Source organism: Perca fluviatilis, chromosome 17 (assembly GCF_010015445.1).
Source record: "Perca fluviatilis chromosome 17, GENO_Pfluv_1.0, whole genome shotgun sequence".
Lineage (NCBI taxonomy): Eukaryota > Metazoa > Chordata > Actinopteri > Perciformes > Percidae > Perca > Perca fluviatilis.
Genome location: NC_053128.1, coordinates 14,577,887 through 14,604,534, shown reverse-complemented (window position 1 = coordinate 14,604,534; position 26,648 = coordinate 14,577,887). Strand labels below are relative to the sequence as shown.

The following is a 26,648-nucleotide window of genomic DNA, read 5'->3' as shown; positions in this document are numbered from 1 at the left end:
ACTCACTCACTCACTCAAAGTACAGTAACTGTCATTGAAACAAGACGTGTCAGATCACTGAAATACATACATACAGAGGTAAAAACAGTAGTAGAACAGACCATTATAACTGCAAGGCTGACTTGTGACACAAGGATTTACAAGTTGTATTTAACAACAGAATAAAAGTTAAGCACTGTGACGGAACGAAAAAAGCAAATGTTAAAAACAGAGTAAGTAGAATATTTGGTGAAATAGGATTTCCAAGCTATTGTTAATAGAATAACCGTTAAGCACACTGATGGAATGAGAGTAGAGTTTTGGTACTAGTGAATGTGCAATATCAAGTAACAGGTATGAAATAGGATTTATAAACTATAATACCATCATTAAGCACTGACGGAATGAAATAAGCCAATACTAAAGTCACGTTAAGTAGAATATTTGGTACCAGAACAGATAATGTGCAGATATCAAGTATTGGAGGTATAATCTAGGATTTACAAGCTATATTTTTGAATATAATAGGTAAGCACTGTAACAATGAAATAAGCAGCAAATTGTATAGGAAGTAATTGAAATCTTTGGTATCAAAGTGTGCAGGATACACATTTTGACAAAATTTACACATGACAACAAGTGGGAACAAACACAATTAACAGCAGGAAATCTGGCTGTAGAGAACACAGCCAATCAGAATGTGTGGAGTGGTTGGGGTCTGCGTGGGATAAGAATTGCAGGACAGTCTAATGATCAGTCTTTCAAGCCTGACTACGGGATCTCCAGAATGAGGCAGCGCAAAATGGGCATATCCCCAGTGATCCCTCGTGCGCCTGTATAAAGGACAAACAACCTCACCATCCCATATCCATTCAAGGGTCATGGGGAATAAAAAAATAATTTCCACAGGGAATCGCAAGAAATGGGATTGACTTATTCGGCGGCAAACGTTTCATCCCCGCCAGCGGGACGCACCTATAGCCGACAGCAAAAAGAAGCCCTGCGGATATTTTTTGCTATCTGGGTAGTGGTCTCAGTGTGCAAGGTGGTTTTGTGCGTTCTCATAACAGTGTGGAAGTGTCATTGCTCTTACATAATTTATTTGAACAAGTTCTGAAAAGCTCTACTATGTCCTCCTAGCTCTCGATGTAGATGCTGTGATGGCTGACAGTGTTTCCTCTAGAATAGTTTTCAGTAGCGGGGCTGTGTTACATGAAACCGGTGATTAACGTCGCCGCCCATTTTACACACAGTTTAACAACAAAACAGAACGCTGAGTGGACATTACTAGCTACGTTTGTCATGTTGGTTTGAGCAGTATGCACCCCTAGTGGGGAATAAAAAGCAATTGAATTGAAGCACTTACCATGAGATCACAGGTTCACTTAGTTTCAAATGGTTAGAATGACATGCATGTCTGTGCATGTCTGTTTTCTTGTATTTCACTTGCCTCATGGAATATTTCTGTGTACTCATTTGCATGTCTGTACATACAGAAGGTTCACTTAGTTTGAAGTGGTTATAATGGAATCAGTGAATGCTTGTTTCTTTGAACTGCTTTAATTTATCATTTTATGTAATCTATTTTTTTTCTAAAGGTGAAATGAATGCAAGATGGGTTAGGGTTGCAAGATGTATACAAAGTCAGTGAGTCTAATCTATTGTGTTGACTTTCCCTATCTGTGTTGTTCTATTGGCCTAGAGGGTGTATTTTTTTTTTTTATAAATCTCAAACTCTTTAATGGTTAGAAAACGTGTTGCCGTATAAACCTGCAACTTAATGGCGTGTTTTTAAAAAAATATTGAGAAGGTATTAAAAATGGTATTAAAAGGTATTGAATTTGTCTCTAGGATTTCTGTATATACCTTGAAAACTAAAAAAATGTTTCCTCATTTTTGCAGAGGTGTTACTGTGCTGAAGGTTTTAGACTACAGTCCAGTGGTGTGTCTTGTGTGGACATTGACGAGTGCAATGCAGTGCCACATGACGTATGCAAACACACCTGCCTGAACAGCCGTGGGTCCTACATCTGTCAATGCCTTCCTGGCTTCTACCTGGAGCCTGACAAAAAAAGCTGCAAGACCAAAGGTACTAGGTCTAGACAAGGGTCCTTCTCACTTCGCTTAAATTGCATCCCCAGTTCCTCCACTTGCCTCTCTCCCTAGTCCGTCCCACCTTTCAGCTGCATGGCTTCTGGGAAGGCTGCTCTCGTGTATCCTCTGTATTCCTTCCTCAATGCTCGGTCCTCAGGGTAGAAATAATGGCATTGAGAAGACCTTCACAGAGGAGGGACAGAACAACTTCCGGTTCAGCCGAGGACCTATCAAATAAGGGACATAAGATGTACCCACAGTCTCTGCTTGTTGAAGGAAAAGTCAAGTTGCCGTCTTACGGAAAGTGAATGATTTTTAGCAGCTGATTGTTAAACCTTGTGTGTGTGTGTGTGTGTGTGTGTGTGTGTGTGTGTGTGTGTGTGTGTGTGTGTGTGTGTGTGTGTGTGTTGTGTGTGTGTGTGTGTGTGTGTGTGTGTGTGTGTGTGTGTGTGTGTGTGTGTGTGTGTGTGTGTGTGTGTGTGTGTGTGTGTGTGTGTGTGTGTGTGTAAAAAATTAAGAGTTAATTTTACAATCGTAGCATATTAAATCAGGCTAAATCCAATGGCACCCCTTGGGTAGTAAATCAGTCTTACCTTATACCATGGAGTGACTTAAGAATTTCCATGATAGTTTGGTTATGACCCAAAACTCCTTTGTGCCAGTGGCTGTCAGTAAGTGATTTCCATGGTTGCTGCAAACCAATCATCTGCATCTTTGTAGGAAAAGTTTGTCAAACCAAATGCAGGAGAATGTATACTTCAGAAATGGGTAGTTTTTTTTTTTGTACAAAATCTTTCTTCAGTTTTTGTGCTGTGATATTGGCCTATGTAACTCCTCTAGAGAAGAGAGGAAAAATTCACTGGTCATGTTTCCATCTCCAGATGAGCCTTTGCTTTTGGCGTCTGTGCAGTCAGAGCTTTTACTACTGGGAGTCCATAGCGGCACCTTGCGTCTTCTGTCCTCTGCCAATCGACCAGTCTTCTCGCTGGATTATCACTGGGCTAAACAGAGAGTTTACTGGCTGAGCCCCGACTACCAGAGCATCCGCTGGGCTGACATGAAAAACTCAGACAGAAAAGGGACACTCATCAAAGGTACGTTTGACTCAGGAACTCTACAGTTTTTGTAACATGTTGTCTGGAACCTCAAGAAAATTATAAACCAAATGGAATGAATGTATTTAAGCCATCAAGCTAAATTATTTGGAGTTTAGAAAGTGAAATGTCATCATAGGAGTGAAGTCGGATTTCATTGCGGTGGACTGGATTGGTAAGAACCTGTACTGGGTGGATGGACTGGTGGGCCAGATTCTGACTGTGAAGCTCAGCGACAACACAGTGAGATCTCAGGATTACACTGTGGTCCTGGGTGAAGATCTGGAGCAGCCAAGCTCATTGGTTCTGCTGCCACACATTGGGTAAGGTGCAGTAATGCCTAAAAACAACTAGAGAAACAGATTTTTTAAAACCGGTTTATTCTTAATTCATAAGTTTCATTATTGCATGCATTGTATAATCAACATTCTCAGGATGATGCTTTGGTCTGAGATCGGCAGCACCCCTCAGATCGAGCAGTCTGGGATGGATGGTTCAAAGAGGAAGGTGGTGGTAAGCAGAGGCCTGAGCTGGCCAGTCAGTCTGTCCTATGACCTCCTGGATGACAGGGTGTACTGGGCCGATGAGAAGCTGCGCTGCATTGGCTCGGCCTCTCTGGATGGCGACAATGTTAAGGTAAACGCGATCAGCTTATGGAAACAAATTTGACTGACCCGCATAGTGTTACTTAGGTGTTGCGTAAACTGATGATTTCGTCATGTTGACTGTAAGTAGTAATGGTCGTAGTCTTTTCTCACTAGATCCTCCAGTTAGCCGAAACCCCAAGCCCTTTCTCTGTGGCGGTCTTCAATGACAAAGTCTTCTGGTCTGACACTAAAAGAAGAACGATCCGCTCTGCTGACAAGAACACCGGCAAAGACCAAAAGGTTCTTCTTAAGAGACCAGGGCAGCCATTTGGATTGAAAGTGAGGAACTCCTAATGCTGTGGTTTCAACTCCTGGAGAGCTTAATTATTTTTTTATTGACATTACGTATTTATTTTTATGAATACATCACTGTTGGCTGTATCATGACAATCGAAGAAGTTAACCGGTTTCAGGAATGCAACTTTTCATTTCAGTATTTTATACTTGCAACTAAATGGCAGTTTTTGGGCAGAAAGCCTATAGTATTAAGTCACAGCTATGAGCCTTGATGCATAAGTTTCCTCTCTCCCCAGCTGATGCATACCTTTTCCCAGCCAGCCATATCCAGTCCCTGTGACCAGCTACACTGCTCCCACCTCTGCCTCTTGGCCCCTGTGATGAGAAGCAAGTCTGGAGCACTGGGGTCTCTGAGAGCTCCAGCTGTGAGCGGGCCTACGGCAGTTTGCCGATGCCCAAAGGGTCTGCTTCTTTCCAAGGACAAGATTACCTGCTCTCTGCCTGTGGATTCAACGTTCATCTTGCTTTTGTCTCGTACCACAGTCTATCAGGTGAATGGTCTTATTAGATGTAAAGACCAGATAACCTGCAGGCCTTTATTCCATACTCCTGGAAAAACTAATTTGAGAAACTTAAGTTCTCCTTTCTTGTTGGAGGCTTTTTTCTTTATTCTCCTGCTTACTCTCTCATTTCCTCTTTTAACCCAAATCTCCCGCTACTTGTAGATTCACTTGTACTCCATGCGTCATGAAGGCGTCGCTCTAAAGAAAATGCCAGGCAGTCGAGCTTTAGCCCTGCCCGGGGTAACGGAGGCCTCAGGACTGGACGTGTCCATCCGGGGGCTTTCTTTGTATGTGGCTGATGCAGGACAAGGATCTGTGGATGTGCTGAAACTGAGCGGCTCCAGGTTGAGACAGGGACTTACACCCTCTGGACAAATCCTAAAGCTTGGGGTAGGCATCATTGGCTTTTAAAAGGAAACTGCAATTTCTTAAGTCCTGTCAAAAGTATTTTAAGGCCATAAATAGTTTGTTTACCCATGTTTCAGGCTTTTTGTCATGTTTTTGATGGAAGCCAGATATAAAATAAGATTAACATTAAAAATGACTGGCTGACAAAAAAAATCACTTTTTTAATGACTTTTAGTTTAATTTGCTCTGTTCAATCAAGCATATACGTATTTCAGGTTTGAATCTTTTTAGTTTTGAAAGAGCTTAAATGTATTTCAGGTAGGGAGTATGGGCTGGTGTAAATCAGTTTGTATTTTAGATGCATTTTTGAATGAGTGTCCTTGCACTTGACATTTCAGGTTGTTCACAACAGCTGGTCTCTAATTTAGCTTCACTTTCAGGCCAGCAATTCCCCAGTAAAAAAAAACTGCCACTCCCTGGTGAAATGTTACATCTGCAAACTAAACTTCTGTCCCCCAAGGATGACTTGGTCACGGCTCTGGCAGTTGACTGGGTGACTTCCAGCCTCTACTGGAGCAGCATCACAAGGCCTGATCTCCATGTGATGTCCCGCCATGATGGCTACACCACCTCACTGCTGCAGGGATCACTGAAGGTGGAGGAGGCTCAGTTTTACTGCTCCCTAATCTTCTTTACCTCTGATAGTCACACTCTTCCATTTTGGTACGGGGGTGCCATCTTGTGAGGTTGTGCACGGTTTACCCGTGCCTGTGTTTTTCTTCCCTTTTCCATACTATAATAAAACTATACCAGCTGCTATAACAAAACAACAAAAAGATGTATTGGATGTTTATCGCCCAATATGGCTCATTGATAATCATATTGGTGGCGAAAAACATGATTGGGGCATTCCTTAATGATTGCAGACCAATTTAGTCAGCGACTGTTTGCATGTACCTTGGCCTCACAAATGCAGCATCTCCTTGTGTCTGCCTCTAACAAACTTCCAAGTATTGTACAGTTACTTTAGATATTCATTCATTCTACTGATTTTCTCAGTAGCTTTTATAGTAGGTTACCTTGACTTGAGACAAATGTAACGTTTAGGCCTTAGTGACCTCTTTAGTGTTCATTGTATAAATGCCAGAAAATCTCGGACCTCTGATAAACTAGCCCAGGTCTTGTTTGTCGTCTTCAGGGCACTACATCCATTGCACTGCATCCCCCCTCTGGACAACTTTGCTACACCGCAATAGTTGTGGCAGGAGGGAAGAACCAGATGGAGGTGAACTGCGCCTGGATGGATGGCCGTAACAAAGTAGTGCTGTGGAGGAAGTCGAGCGTCCCCACCTCGCTGGTCTTTTCCAATCAAGGAACCATGATATACTGGGCTGACACAGGTCAAGAGTTAAAAAGAATCTCACACACTTGATGAATTAAGAGCATATTTTGCTGGCTTGTTCTGCGTGCCAGTGTTTACCTGTCTGGTTACTTTTTCTCCAGGTGAAGGTGTTATCAGCTCTATTTCAGTGGATGGAACAGGATATAAACAGTACAACACAGGGCCAGGTCTGCTAATCTCCTTAACACATACTGAGAACATCCTCCTCTGGGTCACCTTGGACAATGGTAAGGATGGAAGCATAGAAGTCTACTTTAAACACCCACCTCCCCCACCCCCATACATCTTGGCTTTCACATTTTTTTTTTTTTTTTTGTTTCATCGGTTTTCTTCCCCTTCAGGCAGCAGACGGCATCACAGATTAATTTAACAATTATTTAGTCAACCACTTCTCTGCAATCTGTACTCTTCTACATCCTTAAACATTCACTTGTAATCACAGCACCTTTTCGCCTCATCAAACTGGTTTCTTTCAAGTCTTTAGTCTGACTAATGAACATACGTTTTCTGTATTGTAAAAACAAAGTAGTTTTTCGTGTGACATGTTTGGTTTCTTTTGTTTGTTTCCAATCTGTAGATGTAACCAAACTGTGGTTCAGTGACGGTCTCCAGCCTAACCAACTGTGGTTTGAGACAAAAACCAGCGTGGTGGAAGTCAAAGCCTACAGCAACGACAGTCAGTCTGGTAGGTGTCAATCAAGCTTTAGCACATCAGTTTGAGTAAAAAGACAATGACTTAGTCAACAGCTACAATCTGCAACAGGGAGGCATGCAGAGTAGTCAGTAAATAGGGGTGCATGATTCAGAAAATGTCACAATTCAAAATAGATTTTTGATTCTCCATTTTAAAAAACTATTCACAGTATGTAAATGTAGTTACTTTTTCTTTGATTGCAGTAGACCTTAAAGAAATAAACAATAAAAAAAGCTAAAAAATAGCTCTCAGGCAGGTAACTGGTGAAAGGAAACATGCACAGCTGACTAGGAAGCTACAACATAGACAAACTCAGGATGATTGTTGAGATGACAAGCAGATTTGCAGACGGGTGAGCGCAACAGAAATCACACCAATAAGGAAGACTTTGATGGCCACTAGATGTCAGGTTAACCAAGATAGGATGTAGAGAATTCCAGAGCAAACTGGGGATGCAACGAGTCTGAAGAGGGAAACGGAGCAGGTATCACTGACTCAAATAAAGCAATGAGACCTCAAGATAAATATTCTGTAGTATGAAATAAGATAAACCAAAATAAAACTCTTCAAATTGCCAAGGGATGAAAACATGACATTTTTAATAGCAAGAACATGGCTGGCTTTAAAAAAAAACCTAACATCCTTTTGTAGAATTAAAAAAATAAATAAATACTGTAAATTATCTTCTGAACTTTGCTCCATTTCTGAATGTAGGAAGCAGAAAAAATGTGTTATCTAACACTGAGGGCAGCATGAAAAGGCTTGCTTAGGCTCAGTTTGAGTTGAATAGATGTCGGTGATGGGATACCTGCAGAAAGATGGGGCTTGGCAAGCTGTGTGAGATCCCAAGCTGTTACTGTGTGCAGCAGTAGAAAAACATTATGCTTAATACACTCAACACACACAATTGGACACTCTGTCTTGGTAGCTGTTTAATCCCCAAATGATGATGATTAACAGAAATGTGTCTTTACATAATATTACACAAACTCCATGAAGATGAGCAACAAATAGTGGAAGTTAAAAAACAAACTAATGCTCTTAACCCTTTTGAGACCTGTGAAATACCGAAAACTCTTATTAAAATGGTTACTAATGTGATTCATTAATTTGAAATTCAATGGACAGCTATTAAAGGTAATTTGACGGCTCTTCCAATCCACTTTAAATTATACCTTAAATCATTTAGATGCAAGTGTTTTTGCTCATGCATTGTCTGAAAAACTGTCCCTTTTGATTTCCTACCAGAGACTGTAAAGGTTTTATGGTACTTAATTTGCAAATCCTTTCACCCATTTCCTCCAGGAACTAATAGCTGCTCAAACAACAACGGTGGATGTGTCCATCTGTGCCTGCCCTATCCGAGAGGTCGCACGTGTAAATGTGGCAGGGGTTTCTACTCCGATGCTGCCTCCTGTGCCCCGCTCTCCAACTGTCCCACTGGGGAAGAATCCTGCTTTGACGGTAGCAAGTGTATCAGCAGCAGCAAATTCTGTGACGGACCCGTGGACTGTCCAGACCAGTCAGATGAACAGGACTGTGAGTTGTCATCCAAATCTTCAAATGTTTAACTCTGTAAAAACTGCCAGGGTAGATGAGGGAACGGCATCAAAATCCCATTGATCTGTCATGTTGATTTACATTGATCTCCTCAGTAAATTACCAACTTTTTGTTAAACTCTGCATTACTTTTTTCAATCTTTCAATCCCGCCCAGAATGGTGAATGAATTGAGGATGACGGTTAATTATATTGTGGTGATACGTATTTATAAATCTGAGCTTTTAGATCTACCTGTAAGGTAGTTTGGTTTTGTCTGTGCAAAGGTTGGAAGAAAAAAATATTGAACTTAAACTGTACATAACAAGGAGGAAAATGATCATATAAAGTATGACTTAAATAAATTTTCCAAATGGCAAGATGCTCGAAGTCATGGAGGCTTAAAATGGTTCTGAACATAGCATGTTCTAGTTAAGAACTATATTGCCTGTGAGATAAAGTTAAAGGAATAGTTCACCATTTTGTAACGTACATTTATTGATTTCAGCATAAAGGCTGGAAACAGCCAAGTAAAGCTTATTTATATAGCACTTATCACGGACAGTCACTAGGTGCTTACATTTGAAGTGGGAATTTGTCTGAAATAAGGCCCAAGGTCTGTCAAATCTGACTGATTTATTAATTCCTGCGCCTTCTTTCATTGGACTTAAGTTTACCAGAACACAAGGATCAATCTGAGACTAAGAGTTCAGTTAAAAGTTTACGGAGTCAGCATAAAAGTTAGAACACAATTGTGGGTTCACAAACCGTTTAAGTTTCCCTAGCAACAGACATCAAGTCAGAGCCCAGTCCACCAGCGTCTCGGTTCGAATGAACTCTGATCTAAACTCTCCCGGTCTCCTTTCTTCTCTCCTCACGGGGTTTTCTAAACTGTTATCTTTCTCTCTCGCATGCACGCTTGCACACAAAGGTTGGGTCCTCTGTGTAGTGAAACCTCTCCTAATCTCAACTTTAACTGTCTTTTCCTGTTCTTCTGCTTATCGGTCTGGTACACAATGCATTCTTATGCCATAAAAAGGCTTAACCTATAGTTAAAGGCTTAACCTTCTATGTGTCAGACATTTCCTTGAACCAGTTCCTCAATGACTGCACACAACTAATATTCTACACAGGTCAAATAAATTGGCTCTGTCCAAAGTAACTATATTCACCTACGAGCACCTCTAAAGTTTACTAATAAGACATTATGTATGTTTAATTAGCAGTGGCATATTTGTGTTAATTATACTTTTTTAATGGATTTAATGAATCTGAATTGAAAAACCACAAACCAATAAAATGATCGCACATTGAAATGATCATGAGCTCATGAACGTGTTTTGCAACACGGTCAAACATTTCAGGTAGCTGGGTTTCTGCAAGATAGCATCTGCTTGTCAATGTGTAATGTGGCTAAATATGTTGCATGAGCCTATGAAATCTAATGTCCTCCACAGCAGAGAATGGCTGGTCATCTAAGAAACTGAACTTTTATCTGTAATGCCACATGCTTTGGCACTATTTGCGATTGCCTTTTCAAAGACTGCGGCGACCGATGGTGTTGTGCTAGTTGGCGTTCTTTTAAGATTTTTTTTTTCTTTTTTTTAAATCTACTCTGCATATTGAATTGGATGTCATGTTTCCAGGTGGTGTATCAAGCCTGACATGGAAAAGTTCTTTGGCACCATACCCCCTCTTGAAATGTACAAACACTGCAGATTGCAAATTTGATGTCCTTATCTGAAACTATGAAGTAATACCACACCGCTGACATGATAGGCCTTTGCTGGGTAGCACCATGATTCAGCAGTTTTTTCTTTCAGCCAAAAAACAAAAATGCCATTTTGTGGTTTTACGGTGTGTCCTGTGCCGGATTATTTCTTTGCCAGGCTCCGTAACTTCCTGAAGTCTGCACTGGCAGCCTCAAGTGTGATCACGCAGTGATAATGAGACTTCAGGAGGTTATAAGTGTATAAAAAAATAAGATGCATGTAGTGTGGGGATATTTTTAGCACACATTTTGGGAAGTAATGGCATTACATTTTTAATAAGATGTTGTATCCTTTTCGCTAACATTGACTTTCTCTTCAGGTCCAAACCCAAACTCTGCATCTTTCGGCAGCAAATCTAGTAATGGCCGCCCTCCCCAGTCTTCGTCAAACGCCGAAAAGAACTCTGTTCTTTCAGTTAAAGACCCTACATCCTGTGATCTCCAACACTGCAACGGTCATGGCAACTGCATCACCGAAGGCAAAGTCACTCGCTGCCAGTGCATGGCTGGTTACAAGGGAGAGTCCTGTCAAGATACAGAAACTGGAAAAAGCCACGTGGGTGTGGTCCTTGGTGTCCTCTGCCTCATTGCTGCATTGATGTCTGCTGCTTTTATTTTCGCTAAAAGGTATTGGCCCATGAGGAAGTGTGTTTTGTTTTTTGTTTTTTTCTTTGCACCCTGACCATTCACTTTGTAATGCATTCAGCCAGACTATTACGTATTTGCAGCACATTTCACTTTGCAAGTGGACAAACGGTCTGTTACTGTGGTGTTTGGTTGGAATTGGACTGTTAAGAGACTCTCTGACCTCAACACCACTTCAGAAATATTTTGTGCTGTAACTCTGACCTATGTAGAAAACTAACATTTGGCTTTTTAAATCTCAATTTAACAGGAGATCCTGGGTGCCCATCAGAAGCAGATCAACTGAGAAAGATACTCTGATGGCCAACATGGGCCTGCCCTTTGAACACTACGTCCTCGATTCGGACTCAGAGGTAAAACCTCAGGCCACAGTGTTTGTATTTGAATTAATGAGCAAAGGTGTTTCTGAATTTAAGAATATGAACCATTATTGTAGCTTATTTGTATACAAAACAATTTACAAATGCCTTCAGTTTACTCCCGAACAATTAGTCACCAATATGAGAATCTGTCATAAATATGAAGACGGATCACAATATTTAAATTATAATAGTTTGTGTATACATGCAATTCTTTGAGCATGAATGTTCATTCTTTGTGTTATCTTGGAAGTTTGACAAATTCTTACTTCCAAACTGATTTACAATGTCCAATTCCCTTGAATTGCTTCATAAATATATTTTAAAATAAAACGCAGTTGAATGAAAGTTTAGAAAATAAGTCTGTCTAAAAAAACGTAAAGTAGTTGCAAGACTTAAATTGTGGCATTATAAATTTGTTTCCTTGCCTTAACTAAAATGATCATGTAATTTTATACTAATTACAACAATTTAGCTCACGTTTGTTTGTGATTTCTACACCTTTTTTATATATAGAGTACATTTTCAGATGGGTCTAATTCTTACATTGGATAGAAGATGCTTTCATTACTTTTATAAATTAAGGGAAAATCTTTTCTTCTCCCCAGGAGCTCGAGTCCCCAGTAGATGTGAAGAATCCACCGCTAGCATTAAAGTTAATACAGCTCAAATAAGTTATGCACTCTGAAATATGCCATTGAGTAAACCTCTGTAAGCTGCTGAAGATTGTTGCATTACATTTTCAGGGCTGGCTTCATGACCACTCTGAAGGCTGCAGACACCACGAGTAATGTGGGCGGATGAATTTCTGTGGTGCTGAATCTAATGGCGATGGTCTTTTGGTGCAATAAAAATGAGATGGAAATGAACCAAAAACTGGGCTCTGCTTGTTTTATTCTCTTTAACAAAGGACAACTTGGGGCTCATTGTAGTTACTGAAATGCATGCAATCAACTTTTCAGCTGCCTAGCTTTAATGACTCCTAACAAGTTATGGTTATATTTCAATACATTGGTAATTCATACTTTTTTTTTTTTTTTTTTTTTTAGCCTTCTAAATTATAGCCATTTCATTCTGGTCAATTGGCATGGTATGATATACCAACAGTTCACAGTGAACCAGGGTCAACATGTGGAAAGGGCCACGGTTTGCCACGAAATGTTTATTCAATGTTCTACAGAGTGTACATTTTACTAAGAAGCAAGAATATTCCTCTTAAAGGTCCCATGACATGGTGCGCTTTGGTTGCTTTTATATAGACCTTAGTGGTCCCCTAATACTGTATCTGAAGTCTCTTTCCCAAAATTCAGCCTTGGTGCAGAATTGCAGCCACTAGAGCCAGTCCCACAATGAGCTTTCCTTAGGATGTGCCATTTCTGTGTCTGTAGCTATTGAGGGGGGTCAAGGTAGAGGGTGGGGGTGTGGCCTTGACCAACTTCCACTTTGCTCATTTGAAAGCCATGCTCTCTCTCACTCACTCACTCACACACTCACGGGTGGGCGGTAACCTTGCTCCTTATCTCCTCATAAGGAGAGGATTCCAGATCGGCCCATCTGAGCTTTTAATTTTTTCTCAAAGGCAGAGCAGGATACCCAGGGCTTGGTTTACACCTATCGCCATTTGCAGCCACTGGGGGACCATAGGCAGGCTGGGGGAATGCATATTAATGTTAAAAAAACCTCAAAGTGAAAATTTCATGCCATGGGATCTTTAAATCTAGGTACATTGACATGTCTAAGATTTCTTTCTTAGTTTGGCATCCACCAGTAAATGTTGCTTTTTGAAGAGTTTTCACCTCAGAGTATTTCCCCATCACAACCCTGAGTCAAAAGGCAGGCTGACTTGTCAGCATGTTAATCACTTCATGCCTTCTTTATTTAATTTGTTTTAGGGCATTTCATCCTTGAATGGAAAGCACAGCTAGATGTGAAAAAGAGAGACGGGGGAAGACATGCAGGAAATCGTCCAGGTTGGACTCGGACTCTGGACCTGCTGCGTCAAGGCATACACCTATGTATGTGCACCTGCTCTACCAACTGAGCTAACCCAGCCTCCACTTTATGCCTTTCTCTCTTTTTAGGTCATTGTTTGGAGCTTCTGATGTTCATGTTCAACTGTGTGTGTGTACTGTGGTGACACTGCTTCAGTGTTGTCATAACAGTGCTTGTCTGCTAATGCCTTTGTGTTCATTGTTGTGTCTGTGTGCTATAACAGATCACCCTTAGAGCTCTCCTTTCAGTTAACGTGTGCTGCCAAAATGTTGTCAGAGCTTTCCATGTTAGTCGGTAGCTTTTGTAATCTGATACCAGTTTCTATCAAATGCTTCCTTGTGACATTTTGGTTTCGCTTTTGTCATGTGTGCTTTTGTCTATAGTAATTTATAAGCAGTGCAGTTTATTATATACTGTAATGTAGTTCTGCAGCTACAAGGGCATTAAAAAAAAAAGTATAAATGTAAAGTTTTTATTGTAACTTTGTTTTACTAATATTCTCATTCATCATGTTTTTATACACCAGCCTCCACTTATGGATGTCCAGAAGGAGTTCAGTTGACAAATTGACACTTTCATATGCTAACAACCACATTAGTGTATTACACATAATATATTGCATGTTTATATACTGATTATACACATTAAACATGCTCTACCAAAATAGGGATTCCCTACAAACCTCCACTGGATATGCAATCCCTCCATGTCCTGGTCTACCTTGAAAGAAAGTATCTGCAGAGGTTTTATGATCGGAGTCCTGGACCAGTCCAACACAAAGCAGCGCTTCTGGTCTGAGCTCCTTTCTTCATTCGGCTAAGCCCTCAAGTCCCTTTGTTATTCAAACTTTTTGGTTTTAACAATTCTCCTCTGTCAAAATTGCTGAACATCTGTTTTTCTCAAACATGTACAGGATATTTTAGAGATGGACCACAAATGAGCACATACACAATGAAGTTTTCTTAATCAGATAAAGTATTGGAGTGTGAGTGTGACAGTGCTAGGACAGAGGACACAGGCTTGACAACAGAACACTGGACCCCTCAGCAGAGTACTTGCAGCCGTGTTGCAATAGCCCAGACAATGACTGAGTCTGATTGAAATCAAAGATATCAACTAGTTATGACTTTTTTTGTATTGTATTATTGCTATGCTCTGAAAAGTCTAGACTACAAGAACTCAATAGCTTTAATTGGTCACTCAATCTTGTAACAAGTCTCTTAACACCAAAGTACTGTGTAGTAATGCATGCATTTAGGGGTTGGTTGAAATCAAGAATTTTAGAAACATATTTGAAATAGGCTAATAGAGTCATGCAAGAGGCTCTGTGTGGCCATACTTATGTACTGTGGTGCTTTGAGCTAAACGCTGTTTACTGGTGTTGGGGAGTAGGCTACATCTGCATATGTGAGGAAAAAAACTTCAGCATCTGCAACAAATTTAAAAATGGGGGGGGGGGGTTGTAGAGATAGAAAGTAGTGAGGTTACCAGACCTCTGTAATCCACTCCTCATTCATCTCTGCTTGAGGCTAGTGGCTCATGAGTATGTTAGCCGCTACCATGTTCTTCATGTTCAAATCACATGTCAAAACTACCTTTTTAAGAGCTGCATTTCATGTTCGTGTGTGGATTTTTTTTAGTTTGTGGTTCTTACATGATTTTTCTGGCATTTTAGGGCTTTATTAGACAGGACAGCTGCAGACAGAGAAGGGGAATGACAGCAGGAAAGGGCCGCGGGTCAGAATCGAACCCGCTGCGGCAAGGACTTGAGCCTAGCTGTACATGGTGCGCACGCTGAAGTCTATTTACTAGTTGGTAAGACATTTGACCCAAAAACATTTGGGGAGAGAAAAAGATAAAAGAGAAAAAAGTCAGAGGCATCACCAAACTTGTTATCGTGCCCAAAAGGATTATTTCCCTTAGGAAGCCTACGAAATCATACCTTGCATGGCAGCTGGATTCTCACAACATCAGGCCAGAATGACAGGATCCCATATCACAAGAACACCTATCTTGTCAGACTTATGTTATGCTTGTGTCTGGTCTACCAGCTTACCAAATCAATCAGCGTCCTGTGACGAGCTAGGGGCGTGGTTTAGGTGTGTGTGACGGTACCACAGATAGATGGTTCATCCAATCACCTGGCAGTTTTTTTTTTTAAAGTGCCTGCCCTTTTACAAACATTTTCCAGTGACGGCTTCTCAGATAGTTCAGTGTTAACAAACCATCTTGCTCGTTAAGTTTGAGAAATCCGCGATAAAGCAGTTTCTGACCGTTGCGCAACAGATTTACGGTATGAAATGCTGCATCTTACACAGACATGTCAGGGCTTGCTCTTGTTCTAACTTGCCTCCTCCTTCCTTCCCCAGCTTGGCTGGCAAACACACCTACTGTAATTTAGTACCATATAGTCCTCAGGATAAGGGTGTGTGCGCAGGGTGTGTGTGTGTGTGTGTGTGTGTGTTTTTGTTCACCTTCCAATTTTCAGGAAAATGTATGCAAGTTTATGCAATTTAAAATAAAAATCTTTATTTTTCATCGTCAGACGTAGGCCTATTTGTCTATAATTTTGGAGTCGCACGTGTTTATTTTATGACCTCGTCTGAAATGTGCAACACAAATGAGGTTTATTTTTCCCGGGGGATGCCGGAGCATTGAGTGTTCCCAGCCAGCGATTAACTGAAGGAGACTATTTGTTGTCACTCTCCTTATGAAATGTAAAGTTGCTACACAAATGTCAAGAATGTTTGGTGTGAGCCAGAGTGTATATGACTCAACCCATTGAACGATAGGGCAGAGGGAGGAGGACGTGATTGGACGTGTGTTCGTGTGCCTGCGTGCTTGTGGAAGAATAAAAAGAGGCAGGTATTCACAGGTCTCAACTTTCTTCCTCTTCCCTCCTTCCTTTGTTGCATATTCCCTCAATGAAAGAGGAACTTCAGATTTCTTTCTTTTTTTCAAAGACCCATGGACCTTATGCACACACGGACTCCAAACTCCACAGCTTGCATTTTAAGACACGTCTGGATTCTTTTCTTCTGTGAGTAGATGTTTTTTTATTTTGTCATATTTCAATATGTAGCTGTGCTATTTCGCTGTACTTTATGTGTTTACCTTTTGGATAATGGTCAGTCTTGTCTCTTAAATCTTGGAGATGACTTTTCCCACACGTGTATTATTACAGTCAAATCAATTCAACTTTATTTCAGACACGCAGGTCCAGGTCAGTATAGAAATATGTAAAACACAACACAGACAAGACAAAAACCGTTAGATAATTGAAGTTCATAATATCATAAGCCTATCTAAGGCTTTATGTCACTCTTCATATGCACCTGTATGCTAGAGAACGTATAGCCTACGGCAATGAATGCGTTGTTTTAGGTTTGGTTGAATCATACTGTGTCTTTTAACATGCATTTATTTTGTCATTAGGACAAGGTTGATGTGTCTGTAGTAGGGGTCATGAGGCTCAGCCGGAGTCATCCTTTGGGTTTTCTAACATATCCTGAGTCAGTCTCTGTATACCTAATGTTGTTGATGACACACCTGGAGACTGGAGGGCGAGACGCCACACAGCAAGCGGATCAGTTTGTATGTGAGCAGTGGAAATTGATGCGGAGCTCTCCTATTTAACCACAATGTTTATTCACATGTATACAAATAGAAATGTTATAAAATACAGTATTTGGTATAAAATACTATGTTTTTGGGGATGATTAGGATAAAGTCTGGATTTTTACAAATAACGTGAATGGGATCCATTTTAATTTAAAGGAGACATATGCTCATTTTCAGGTTCATACTTGTATTTTGTGTTTCTACTAGGACATTTTTATATGCTTTAATATTCAACTCATTCTGTCTGAATTGCTCTGTTTTAGCGCCCGTCTCTTTAAACCCCCCCCTCCCCTCCCCAAATGCCCCATTTGCTCTGATTGGCTTGTTAGAAAAATATGGCGCACCTTTTCAACAGTAGTTCTCAAGCCGTGGGAGATACTCAGATGGAGGGTGGTATATTCTACTGAGCCTGCATGTGACATAGGAAGAGGAGCCAAATCTGAATGGCTCGGTGAATCCCATGTTTTCTGATCTAGGCAATCCACAAAAAAAGTGACTGGGTTTTCTTATTTCTCAGTTGGTGGGTTAGTAGGTGCTCCATATACCTAAATGTTATGTGCACAGGTACTGAAAAGGTGAGTTTTCCGTGGTATGTCCCTTTTTAAAATCACTTGATACCTTAATGCTCACTGATGAGAAAATCCAGACTGTCCCTGTCCTATATGTTTACCACATTTTGTATTGCTTACAAATTGTGCAATTCAAGAATTTTTGTCGGACCTGAAGGCAGCACAGTATTAACATGTAACTACAGTCACCAAACTTTATTAAAGGTGTAGTGTGCCAAAGTAAAGTTTGGTAAGGCGCAGAAAGATCAGGTCATGAAATGTGATGAGTTCCACACAGGAAGAATCACTGGCCAATGATAAAAGATCTGATCACCTTCATTTTTTATTAACCGTCTTTCCCCCCAGCAAAACATGGCCCTTTTTCCAGAAGCTCAGTCCAACCAAGCTAGGACCATACAACCAGACGACTAGGCATAAGACTCCTCACAGCAGGTTAGCAATTACAATTTGACCTCCAACGGTCTGTGTCGTTTGTTTGTCGTGTGTGTTTTAGGGTGGCCTCCTTCCTTTCATCTCTCCTCTCCCATTCTCCTTCCTCGTATTGCCCCCTTCCTTAACAGCCCAGTGTTTCCTCCTCCCTCCTCTACGATGAACACCTCTTTACCTCCTCCCGAACCTCGAGGCATTGACCACAGCCTGCTGACCTGTGGAGAGACTAAGTGCAGTGGCCATGGTGCCTGTAAGGTTCCTCCGGGTGGTGGCATCGGTTTTGTGTGCGACTGTGAGCTGGGCTACCGGGGCCAATTCTGCGAGAACACGGTCAACGGGGCCTTAAGTGTAACGCTGACCCTGAGTGTGCTAGCCATCCTCATCGGGGGGCTGATCCTGGCTTTCATCCTCGCCAAGATGAAGCAGAAGCGTAATAAGAGGAAGAGGTACTGAAATACTTCAGTGGTGTCTTTCTGTTGAAAGCTTTTCTGTTAGTTGTTCTTAAGGGAATAGCTTCTTCCCCCACCCCCCACCCCCGAGGGTGAGATGAGGAGAATGACTGCAATCTCGTCCATGTGTTAAAAACGCGGGGGTTGGCCTAGCTTAGCATAAGACAGCTAGCCTGGCTGTAAAGAGAAAAAATATGCACAGCAACCTCTAAAGCTCTCTAACAAGTGTGTGTTCCGTTTGTCTAAAATTGAACTGAATACAATAAAATACATTTTTTTTCTAATAAATCAGTGTATTTGATAACATTGGACAGAGCCAGGCTAGTTTCTGTCGAAGAGTGTTTATTTTATTGTTCACCAGAAAATTTTCACAAATTAATTGTGTGTTTTTTGTATGTTGTCAAAAGGTACCAACTGGCAGAAGAAAGTGGCTGTAATCCCAGCACACCGATGGTCAGACAGTGATGCTGTAAAAAATGGTCCCGGTCGGATGTTAACACCTGCAACGAGGTAATGAGGTGGACATATAATGGTCCAGAGATTGAGTGATGACTTGTGAGTACCCGAGTCCTGGACCCGGACTCTGCTTGGACACACTCACTTATGACTTGGACTCGAGGAGTTATGAAATCGGACTCAGAAGTTGGATGAAGTTTTTGACTTCATTCTTGTGTAATAGGCAGTGATGGAGTACTGGAGTCTGACTCGGGTTGCCCTTCTCTGGTTTGTGACTTGACTCAAACTCAGGTAATGGTGACTTGACTCGGACTCTTCTTTGGTGACTCAAACTCAACAGTTGGTGACTCGATTACAACACTGGATCCAGTCAGACCCTCTCTTACAAAATTAGGAATTATTTTATATATATTCATGTTTACAGGCACATGGGTAACGCTGGGTATTTAAACTGGATTTGAGGCGTTGAGTATTTACCTTGTGAACACAGCAGAGGCTTTAAACTGTTGGGGCTTAAGACATCTGTGCTGTGGGAACTGCATACTGACTAAGTGGTTAAAAAAGGAAAGGCAGTGACTGTTAAACCTTGGACGCCTAAGGAAATTCCGGGTATCCCCTCAAATACTGTTGGATTTCTATTCCTGAGTCATAGAGAGCGTCCTGACAGGGACCATCACTGCCTGGTATGGAAACAGAACCGAACATGACTGCAAGGCCCTGCAGAGAGAGATTAGATCAGCTGAACACACACTAGGCAGTGCCCTAACCAGCTTAAAGGATATTCACACCAGGCGCTGCAAGAAAAAGGCTAGGAGAATCATTAAAGATCCAAACCAGCCGGTTAACAGCCTTTTCTCACTGTTGAGGTTAACAAGAAGGTACCGGATACACCAGCCCAACACTGAGGCTCAGGAGGAGCTACCACCCCCAGATCCTACGTGAGGACCCCACATACACACTGAAATTGTACCTTGTAGGATTTAATGTGCCAAATAAAAATGTAATGATTGATGTATGTTTCCATCACTAGTGTTTTACATTTGTTTGCTTTAATAATGAGTGTAATAATATAATGATAGTGTTATTTATAGAACTTAAACAAGTATTGTGGTTACATAGTGCTGATGAACTACGCCCAAAAAGAAATTATTAGCATCACTAGATGCAACCATTTTTGTGTGTTGGGAATATTTTTGACTTTCCCCATAGTGACTGAACTCAAAAACTGCCATCCATTTCACACACGGTTAAGCCAGGGATTTTAACAATGTTTGACTAGTCCTTAACTTTTCATGGGGACTTTGATTGCTCCTTACTGAGTAACCCAGTTTCTCTCGGGAGTGTAGCCAGTATTAAGTGTTTTTTGTTGTTGTTGCTGTAGTGTCTGTTTCTTTTGTACTCTGACTAAATTACTAACTTTTATGTGACATAACTTTTTAAATAATCTTTCGTGTGTTGTTGGGTTACACAATAATGAATTAAGTCAGACATGTATCGGCACGCTGCGTGGACATATTGAGCGTTGATATGCACATTGAAATTTTTATGAAGGTCTAATCGTGTGGAAACACTTTAATCTCACATTTTTGAGGCTGTGAAATGAAAAATTGTGTGCACAAACGGGTGTGTTGGGCGCACTGAGCATACACTGATTGTAAGTGGCTGCACAGTTTGTCATTCTCTGTAGGAAGTGATCAGTCAGACGAGATAAAAAAAAAAGCACCTTTTGACGAGTTTTTGGAAATATACGCCTCATTTTATTCAAGAGACAAAAGTAATCAATTTTAGCTAACCAAGTCCTCTGTTAACAACCAAAAATAAGACTACACTTTTGATTTTCAAATCTACTAAACACAACAATCCGTCTTGAGTCATCTAAAGGTTACAGGTGACCCTCCCTGGTCCTGAAAGAAAAAATGTCTTGAGTGCCAAGAGAAAACAAAGAGGAGAGGAGAATGAACTATGTCAAGAACCCGAAACTAAATGTGTACGCACTGCGCACACCTTCGCTGATCCTGTTCTGCTTCATTTTAAAATTCCTCTCCTGTCATTTATGTTTGACCTGGTACAGTTAAATCCACTCACTGTCGGAATCAATCTTTACTATTAATTCACAGCAAAAATACCTTTACTGCACATACACCTTTTTTTCCGGCTATGTGTTGTATTTAAGCACTGTATAAATGCCACAGATTTGTATTCATAATGTGTCCTCTGGAATGATTTTGCACATTATTGCTTGAAAAGTAAAGATGCAACGTTGATGCAATGATTTGCAGCTCTGCAGGATACAACACGATAGACAAGGCTAGAACAACTTTATTTCAATACTTACTTAAGCAGTTTAATATCAGTTTGTTTACAGCTGAAGTGTCATTAGTGTTTGACAAGTTGGTAATAAGTGTCTTTAATGTAATCCAATTATTAAGAATAATACAAAGGAACAGGTGTGTCACTTTTAAAACCATTACTAATGTTATTCTGCTATAGGGTATTAACACTACAGACAGCTGTCAGTCTGTGTGTGTTATGCATAGACCCAAACATGCCTGTTAAGCCTCTTTCTGGGATCCAGTGGCACCGTAGTATCAGCTTCAATGTTTACTAAACTCAGCAGGAACCGAGACTGAAAAATTACTGATTTGCAATCATGAACACTGACACGCTAACAATCTTTATCAGAGAAAAGGGGAAATATAGTTACAAGGAAAATAAAAGAATTGCCACGAGGGTGATACTATGTCAACACCTGCTTTTCTATTATGAGCACACGTTGCATGTTTGTTTTACAGGTGGAGCAAAATAAACTGTAGTAGGCTACTGTACTTTAGAAGTTGGTGTTATGTGATATAGAATGGTAGGTTTAGTAGCCATGTGGAGTACTATCTGTCTGTGAACAGAGTTGTATCATGCTTTCTAAAGGAGCTTTCTAAAGTATAATAAAATAACCCTTGTGATGTCATTGTGGAGTATTTTGGCTGAATTCCTTATGCAGAAAGCCTTTTTTTTTTTTTTTTTTTTTTTTTTTTATACAAACTTGAGCATGTGGGCCTTTAAAAAAAATTTGTACCTACTTGGTAGACAAAAGAAAATTTGGCTAGCCGGATCAACTGCGACCAAGAAAATGATAACTCAGTGCTGCCCCCCATCAGTTTGCACAGTTCTTTAATCCATCTCTTGTGAGTCTCCCAACTTTGTGGAAGTTTATGGTGCAATAATCTTTTGTGAAGATCAGCTTGTTGTGGGTGGACAGACAGAAGAAAGCTTTCTCACCAGCCCAGGAGGATGAGGCAGTATACGAATACACACCCTGATTGATCATTGATCATCTTTTTGTGAGTCATTGCATTCTATGTGGCCATTTAATGGACACTAGAGTGAAACACAACACATCTTGAAATCCTCTTTTAGAAATTAGCTCAAATGCAGAAGCCAACAAATGCAAGTTTTTGTCTTTTTGTGTGTTTCATTGTTACCATGGGTGAAGAATTAAAGTAAGACTAGTATGGTAAATGTGTATACAATGTACAGATGATTGTATTAACCAAAAGCCCAGGCTTCTCATATTTGCTAATCAGCAGGATTTTCCATTTCAGCTGACATGGACGTTAAATGTACAATTTCTCGAGTTGATTCAACACAAGTATAGTGACAGTATTTCCACTTGAAGATTTTCTAGTTTCCATTCTTGTTTTTCCATCTGTAGGAGCTGATGCAGCAGCATAAAAACTGCTAACCTTTCAATGCATTCAACAGGTTCTGCTGGAGAACTGCGTCGGGATTTCTTGTAGGCCAACTTGACAACAAAAGAACTAGCAGGGGCTCTAGAGAGACAATTGTTCACTACAGTGTCTCCTTGTTTGAGATGTTCAGCCAGTTTGAACAAAAGTAGTAATGTTGTTAGACAAGGTGCTGAAAGAAACCAACCTCTCAGACCAGTCGGGCAGCATTGTCTGTGTATGTAGACAGAGCAGACAGGGAGGCAAAGAAAGCAAAGTATCACAGTGAAATGTAACCTGTCTGCATGTGTGTTTGAACAGTGTCCATAATGGCTTCTGGTCGCAGATGATAAAACACATTAATTTGCTTGTCTAAAATGTGAACATTCTCGCTCTAGAGGCCGTATTATAATCTTTCTGCTGAGTTACATTTAACCTCACTGCACTGCTGTCATAATCACAGATACTTCCACTTATCAAATAAACTTTTATTTAAACTATTATTTTCTTTACATGCACTTCTGCAGTCAAATCTGAATTTTGTAATATTGAGTTGAGGAAAAGGACTTAGTCATCTGTTGTTAGGAAACAGTGCACATTTAATAAACAGCATTTTTATCACAGAGCAGTAACAACAATATTGATAACCTCAGGAGGTAGGACATCTTTGAAGGACCTACAAAATTGCTCATAACTGTAAAGTGCATAATAATACAGTAAAGGACTATTTACATTATAATCGGGGGGAAAAGCGTCCTTAAAGATGAGGACAATTAAAAAAAATAGAGGTCATCATCATTTGCAGAATGTAAAAGAGCTAACTTCAACTCAATATCATTTTTTTCAATTTATTAATGAACAATGTAGGGTTTCTCTCTGTTTCACTCTTACAACAATGCAGAATTCTTCACTTTCTTTCCATTTTCCCATCTTTGCCATTACTGCACTGCTTGAAGCATACACCTGCCCTATATCATAATGATGTTAGAATGAATCATAACCCAGCTAAGGCCATAATGAGTCTCATCTGTAACTGCATTAAACTGCAGCCCTGGCTCTGTCACTTGCAACACTATTACAGATGTATGCCTTCAATTGTTCCTGATGAAACACACTAATGCTCAAAGAGGCTTTTAAAGAGATTCTGCTTCACTTGGTAGTAAATTATAGAATATCTCTTCGTACCACTGAAATATTCCTACAATATTCCTTCATGGTCTCAAAATAACTTAACTTTATGAGTAGCCTCAGTAGGGATATGTCCTATGTCTATATATATATATATATATATATTACTATAATACTCCAGAATATTATAGATAGATACAGTTTTTTTAATTAATACCATTGCTTCTTTCTAGAATATGTCCCACTCTTAGTCCTTTTTGCAAATATTCATGTCCGTCTTTAAGTCGTTTTTCCTTCATGTGGGTATCTTTGTGTGTCTCCATGGAGATCCAGATGTGGTGCATGTGCTTATAGGTCGGCATCATAGGGTCTGCCGCTGTATGAGGGGTTGACTGACCGGGTTGGGTTTCTCTTGGCCCGTGGGAAGGACACATCCTCATCCATGGAGTCCTTTGAGTATGGGACGCTGCTGCTGACGCTGCTCCTGGCCCGGTGCAGGCTGGGCACTTCAACTCGTCTCTGCGGTTGCCTTTGGTGGCTGAACCGGGGCCCCGTGACCTCCTCAATCCGCCTCTCTCCTCGGTTCTTTCCTCCGCAGCAACGGCAGATCCCGACGGCCATGACGATGCCGGCAAGGATTTCAAATATCCCTCCGATGTAGCCCAGGATGATGCAGTAGCCGACACTCACAGCTATGGTAGGGCTGACCGTTGTGACGGTATTGATGATGCGGGTGTACCAGGCGATTGGTATGATGGTCATGACGCCTGAGAGGAAGAACAACAGTCCGCCCAGCCCGGCCACTACCCAGTTAGGCCTGTCGGTCCAGCAGCGGACCCCCGGGATGGCCACGCACAATCCGATTATAGTCACGATGAGGGAGGCCAACATCAAACCCTGAGCGACCTGGATGATCTGGTTGCTGAAATATAAAGTGTCCTGCAGACCGCACGTCACTCCCGTGACGATTGTAGAGCCCGAGCAGATTTGCCAGATGCCTTGCTCGATGAAGTTAGAGGGGGGGTTGTTGGGGAGGTTGTTGAGGGTCCTCCAGTTCGGGGCCGCGGTGGCGATCAGGTTCAGGACGAAGCCGCATGGAGCCAAAACCATCCCGAAGATCAGGATGCCCGGAGTGCGCATTGATGTCCGGATCCACTCCTGAGATTCTAGCCTCGGCATGGTTGCTGCTGCTGCTGCTGTTGTGGATGTGTGTTCCTAATCCAGCACGCAGTGTAGTTATTTAGACAGGGACGGCTGGGTTTTGAAAGCCCTTATAGCTGCTCTTAAAAAACAAGTCCGACTGAAACCTGGCAGTGGGCGGGGCTTTAGCCTTACCTACCTGTCTGCCCTCAAGTCCCAAATAGGACAGGTGTGGTGTGCCGTGCGCAGCAGAGCTGAGAGCGTATTCATCTCCACCCGCAACAGCCAACAAGGGAGAGCGGAGTTTCGACGAGACTTTTCTCATGCAAATGCCTGATATGTGATAAAGAACAATAAAAGATCTAAGGTTATTTTTTTTTGTCGCGCCTGTTGAACTAGCTTTCTCAAGTTTCAAAATAAAATAAATTATCTATTTAGACCCCTTTGTTAATTCACCCACATTTTCTTTTAAACTTTTGATTTCTGTAGCCTAATACAATATTGCAGTCACCATACTATTTCAATAATTAATTCAAAAATGATACTCATAATGACTCCAATGAAATAAAACCTATGCATAATAGAGTATATGCTACCACATAAATAATATATTTGAAACAAAGCTCTCCCACATTTTTTGTTATCAATAAACCACAACATATTTGGAATTTTCAGCTCTTGATCAACTTTAAACATGTAGGACAAAACAAATAGGAAATTATTTCTAAGTATTGTTCTCCAGGAATAAAAAAATCACAGCATATACTGTAGGCCTATTTGATAAGATGGTGTGGGGTGGGATGCAATTAATTCAATACAATAAGAATACGAATGTAAAGGCACACACTCAGGCACTAAGATTTGTGTGTCACTATATAGTCCAAACTGTGACTTAATAGTTTTTAATTAGTGAATTGGCTCAGGAAAATAGGAAAGCAGGCTAATTCTTTTAAATAAATAGTACCAATTTCTTATTTTGGGGGTCTTCATTTCAAATATCTCATTTAGATTGCCCAGCAGGTAATTATCTTTATGTCAGACTCAGAGATTAGGATGGCTTTAGTTTGAAAATGTTTTTGGTAAGAATGTAGTTCTGCAGGAATCATCTCAAATACCTTCCCGCCTCTTTGTGTTGGTCTTTTCTTCCTGTTTCCTTCTACATATTTCTAGCTGCACATCTGTCTGTTTCTGTTGATCGCTTGGTTAATCTCACGTTCTCTCTCTTTCTGACTACTCTTTCTGACTACTCTTTCTGAGGTTTCCTCTCAAATCAGTCTGTTAATCCCATTAAAGATTGTTCACAGATGCCTAATAAAGTCTCTTTAGAAGGTGAACGTCAGAGATGCATATCATTGATGCTCAAAACTCCAAACATGAACAAGATCATTGTGTACAAACTCTGAAAGCAAGGTGAGTGTGACTCTCACAAAACCATTGACTTTATCAACAACATAGAAAGTGATTAAAGTCTCTAAGGAACTGAACAACCTGAGAACAGCTGATGATACGCCCAGAGACTACATTGTTTAAGTTGACCACTTCTCAACTTCTAGTGGTAATCAACATCCCATTAGCTTTGTACCCTGATGTGACACATTGTGTGATATGCTGCTATGCCTGGGGTCACCAAAATAGTAGTCTCGCTTTGCCAGACCCTCCTCCAAATCCAAAATAGGCACCATAATAACTTTTATTTTGAAAGACTGACAACATGAAAAACTGCCTATTTTAGAGAAGACATGATACATTGAGTTTATGCTTGAGTACTGGCAGC

General features: G+C 40.8%; 2 protein-coding genes across 3 annotated transcripts in view; one reads left to right on the top strand and one right to left on the bottom strand.

Annotated features, from left to right (window-relative positions):
- si:dkey-88l16.3 (low-density lipoprotein receptor-related protein 2) overlaps positions 1 to 12,247 on the top strand; it is a 32,615-nt gene extending 20,368 nt beyond the window's left edge. The window contains exons 29-44 of one of the 2 annotated variants that reach the window (XM_039780593.1): positions 1,882 to 2,068; positions 2,955 to 3,167; positions 3,307 to 3,490; positions 3,602 to 3,803; positions 3,929 to 4,093; positions 4,348 to 4,602; positions 4,777 to 5,004; positions 5,483 to 5,617; positions 6,161 to 6,362; positions 6,466 to 6,591; positions 6,942 to 7,049; positions 8,364 to 8,597; positions 10,688 to 10,994; positions 11,263 to 11,365; positions 11,980 to 12,026; positions 12,118 to 12,247. In XM_039780593.1, the coding sequence (XP_039636527.1) occupies positions 1,882 to 2,068; positions 2,955 to 3,167; positions 3,307 to 3,490; positions 3,602 to 3,803; positions 3,929 to 4,093; positions 4,348 to 4,602; positions 4,777 to 5,004; positions 5,483 to 5,617; positions 6,161 to 6,362; positions 6,466 to 6,591; positions 6,942 to 7,049; positions 8,364 to 8,597; positions 10,688 to 10,994; positions 11,263 to 11,365; positions 11,980 to 12,026; positions 12,118 to 12,175 (2,754 nt within the window). In that variant the 3' untranslated portion in view covers positions 12,176 to 12,247. The remainder of the gene's footprint in view (positions 1 to 1,881; positions 2,069 to 2,954; positions 3,168 to 3,306; positions 3,491 to 3,601; positions 3,804 to 3,928; positions 4,094 to 4,347; positions 4,603 to 4,776; positions 5,005 to 5,482; positions 5,618 to 6,160; positions 6,363 to 6,465; positions 6,592 to 6,941; positions 7,050 to 8,363; positions 8,598 to 10,687; positions 10,995 to 11,262; positions 11,366 to 11,979; positions 12,027 to 12,117) is intronic. The other variant, XM_039780594.1, reaches the window with a different exon arrangement.
- A 10,159-nt stretch (positions 12,248 to 22,406) lies between these two features.
- On the bottom strand, positions 22,407 to 25,022 carry cldn23.1 (claudin 23.1). Its single transcript, XM_039779907.1, has one exon. It carries the CDS (start codon positions 24,911 to 24,913, stop codon positions 24,083 to 24,085), a length of 831 nt encoding a protein of 276 aa, XP_039635841.1. The 5' UTR covers positions 24,914 to 25,022; the 3' UTR covers positions 22,407 to 24,082.
- Positions 25,023 to 26,648: the final 1,626 nt, after the last annotated feature.

Bases quoted from the DNA above. Each gene is read 5' to 3' on its own strand.
- cldn23.1 (XM_039779907.1), bottom strand. From the start codon at position 24,913: ATGCCGAGGCTAGAATCTCAGGAGTGGATCCGGACATCAATGCGCACT.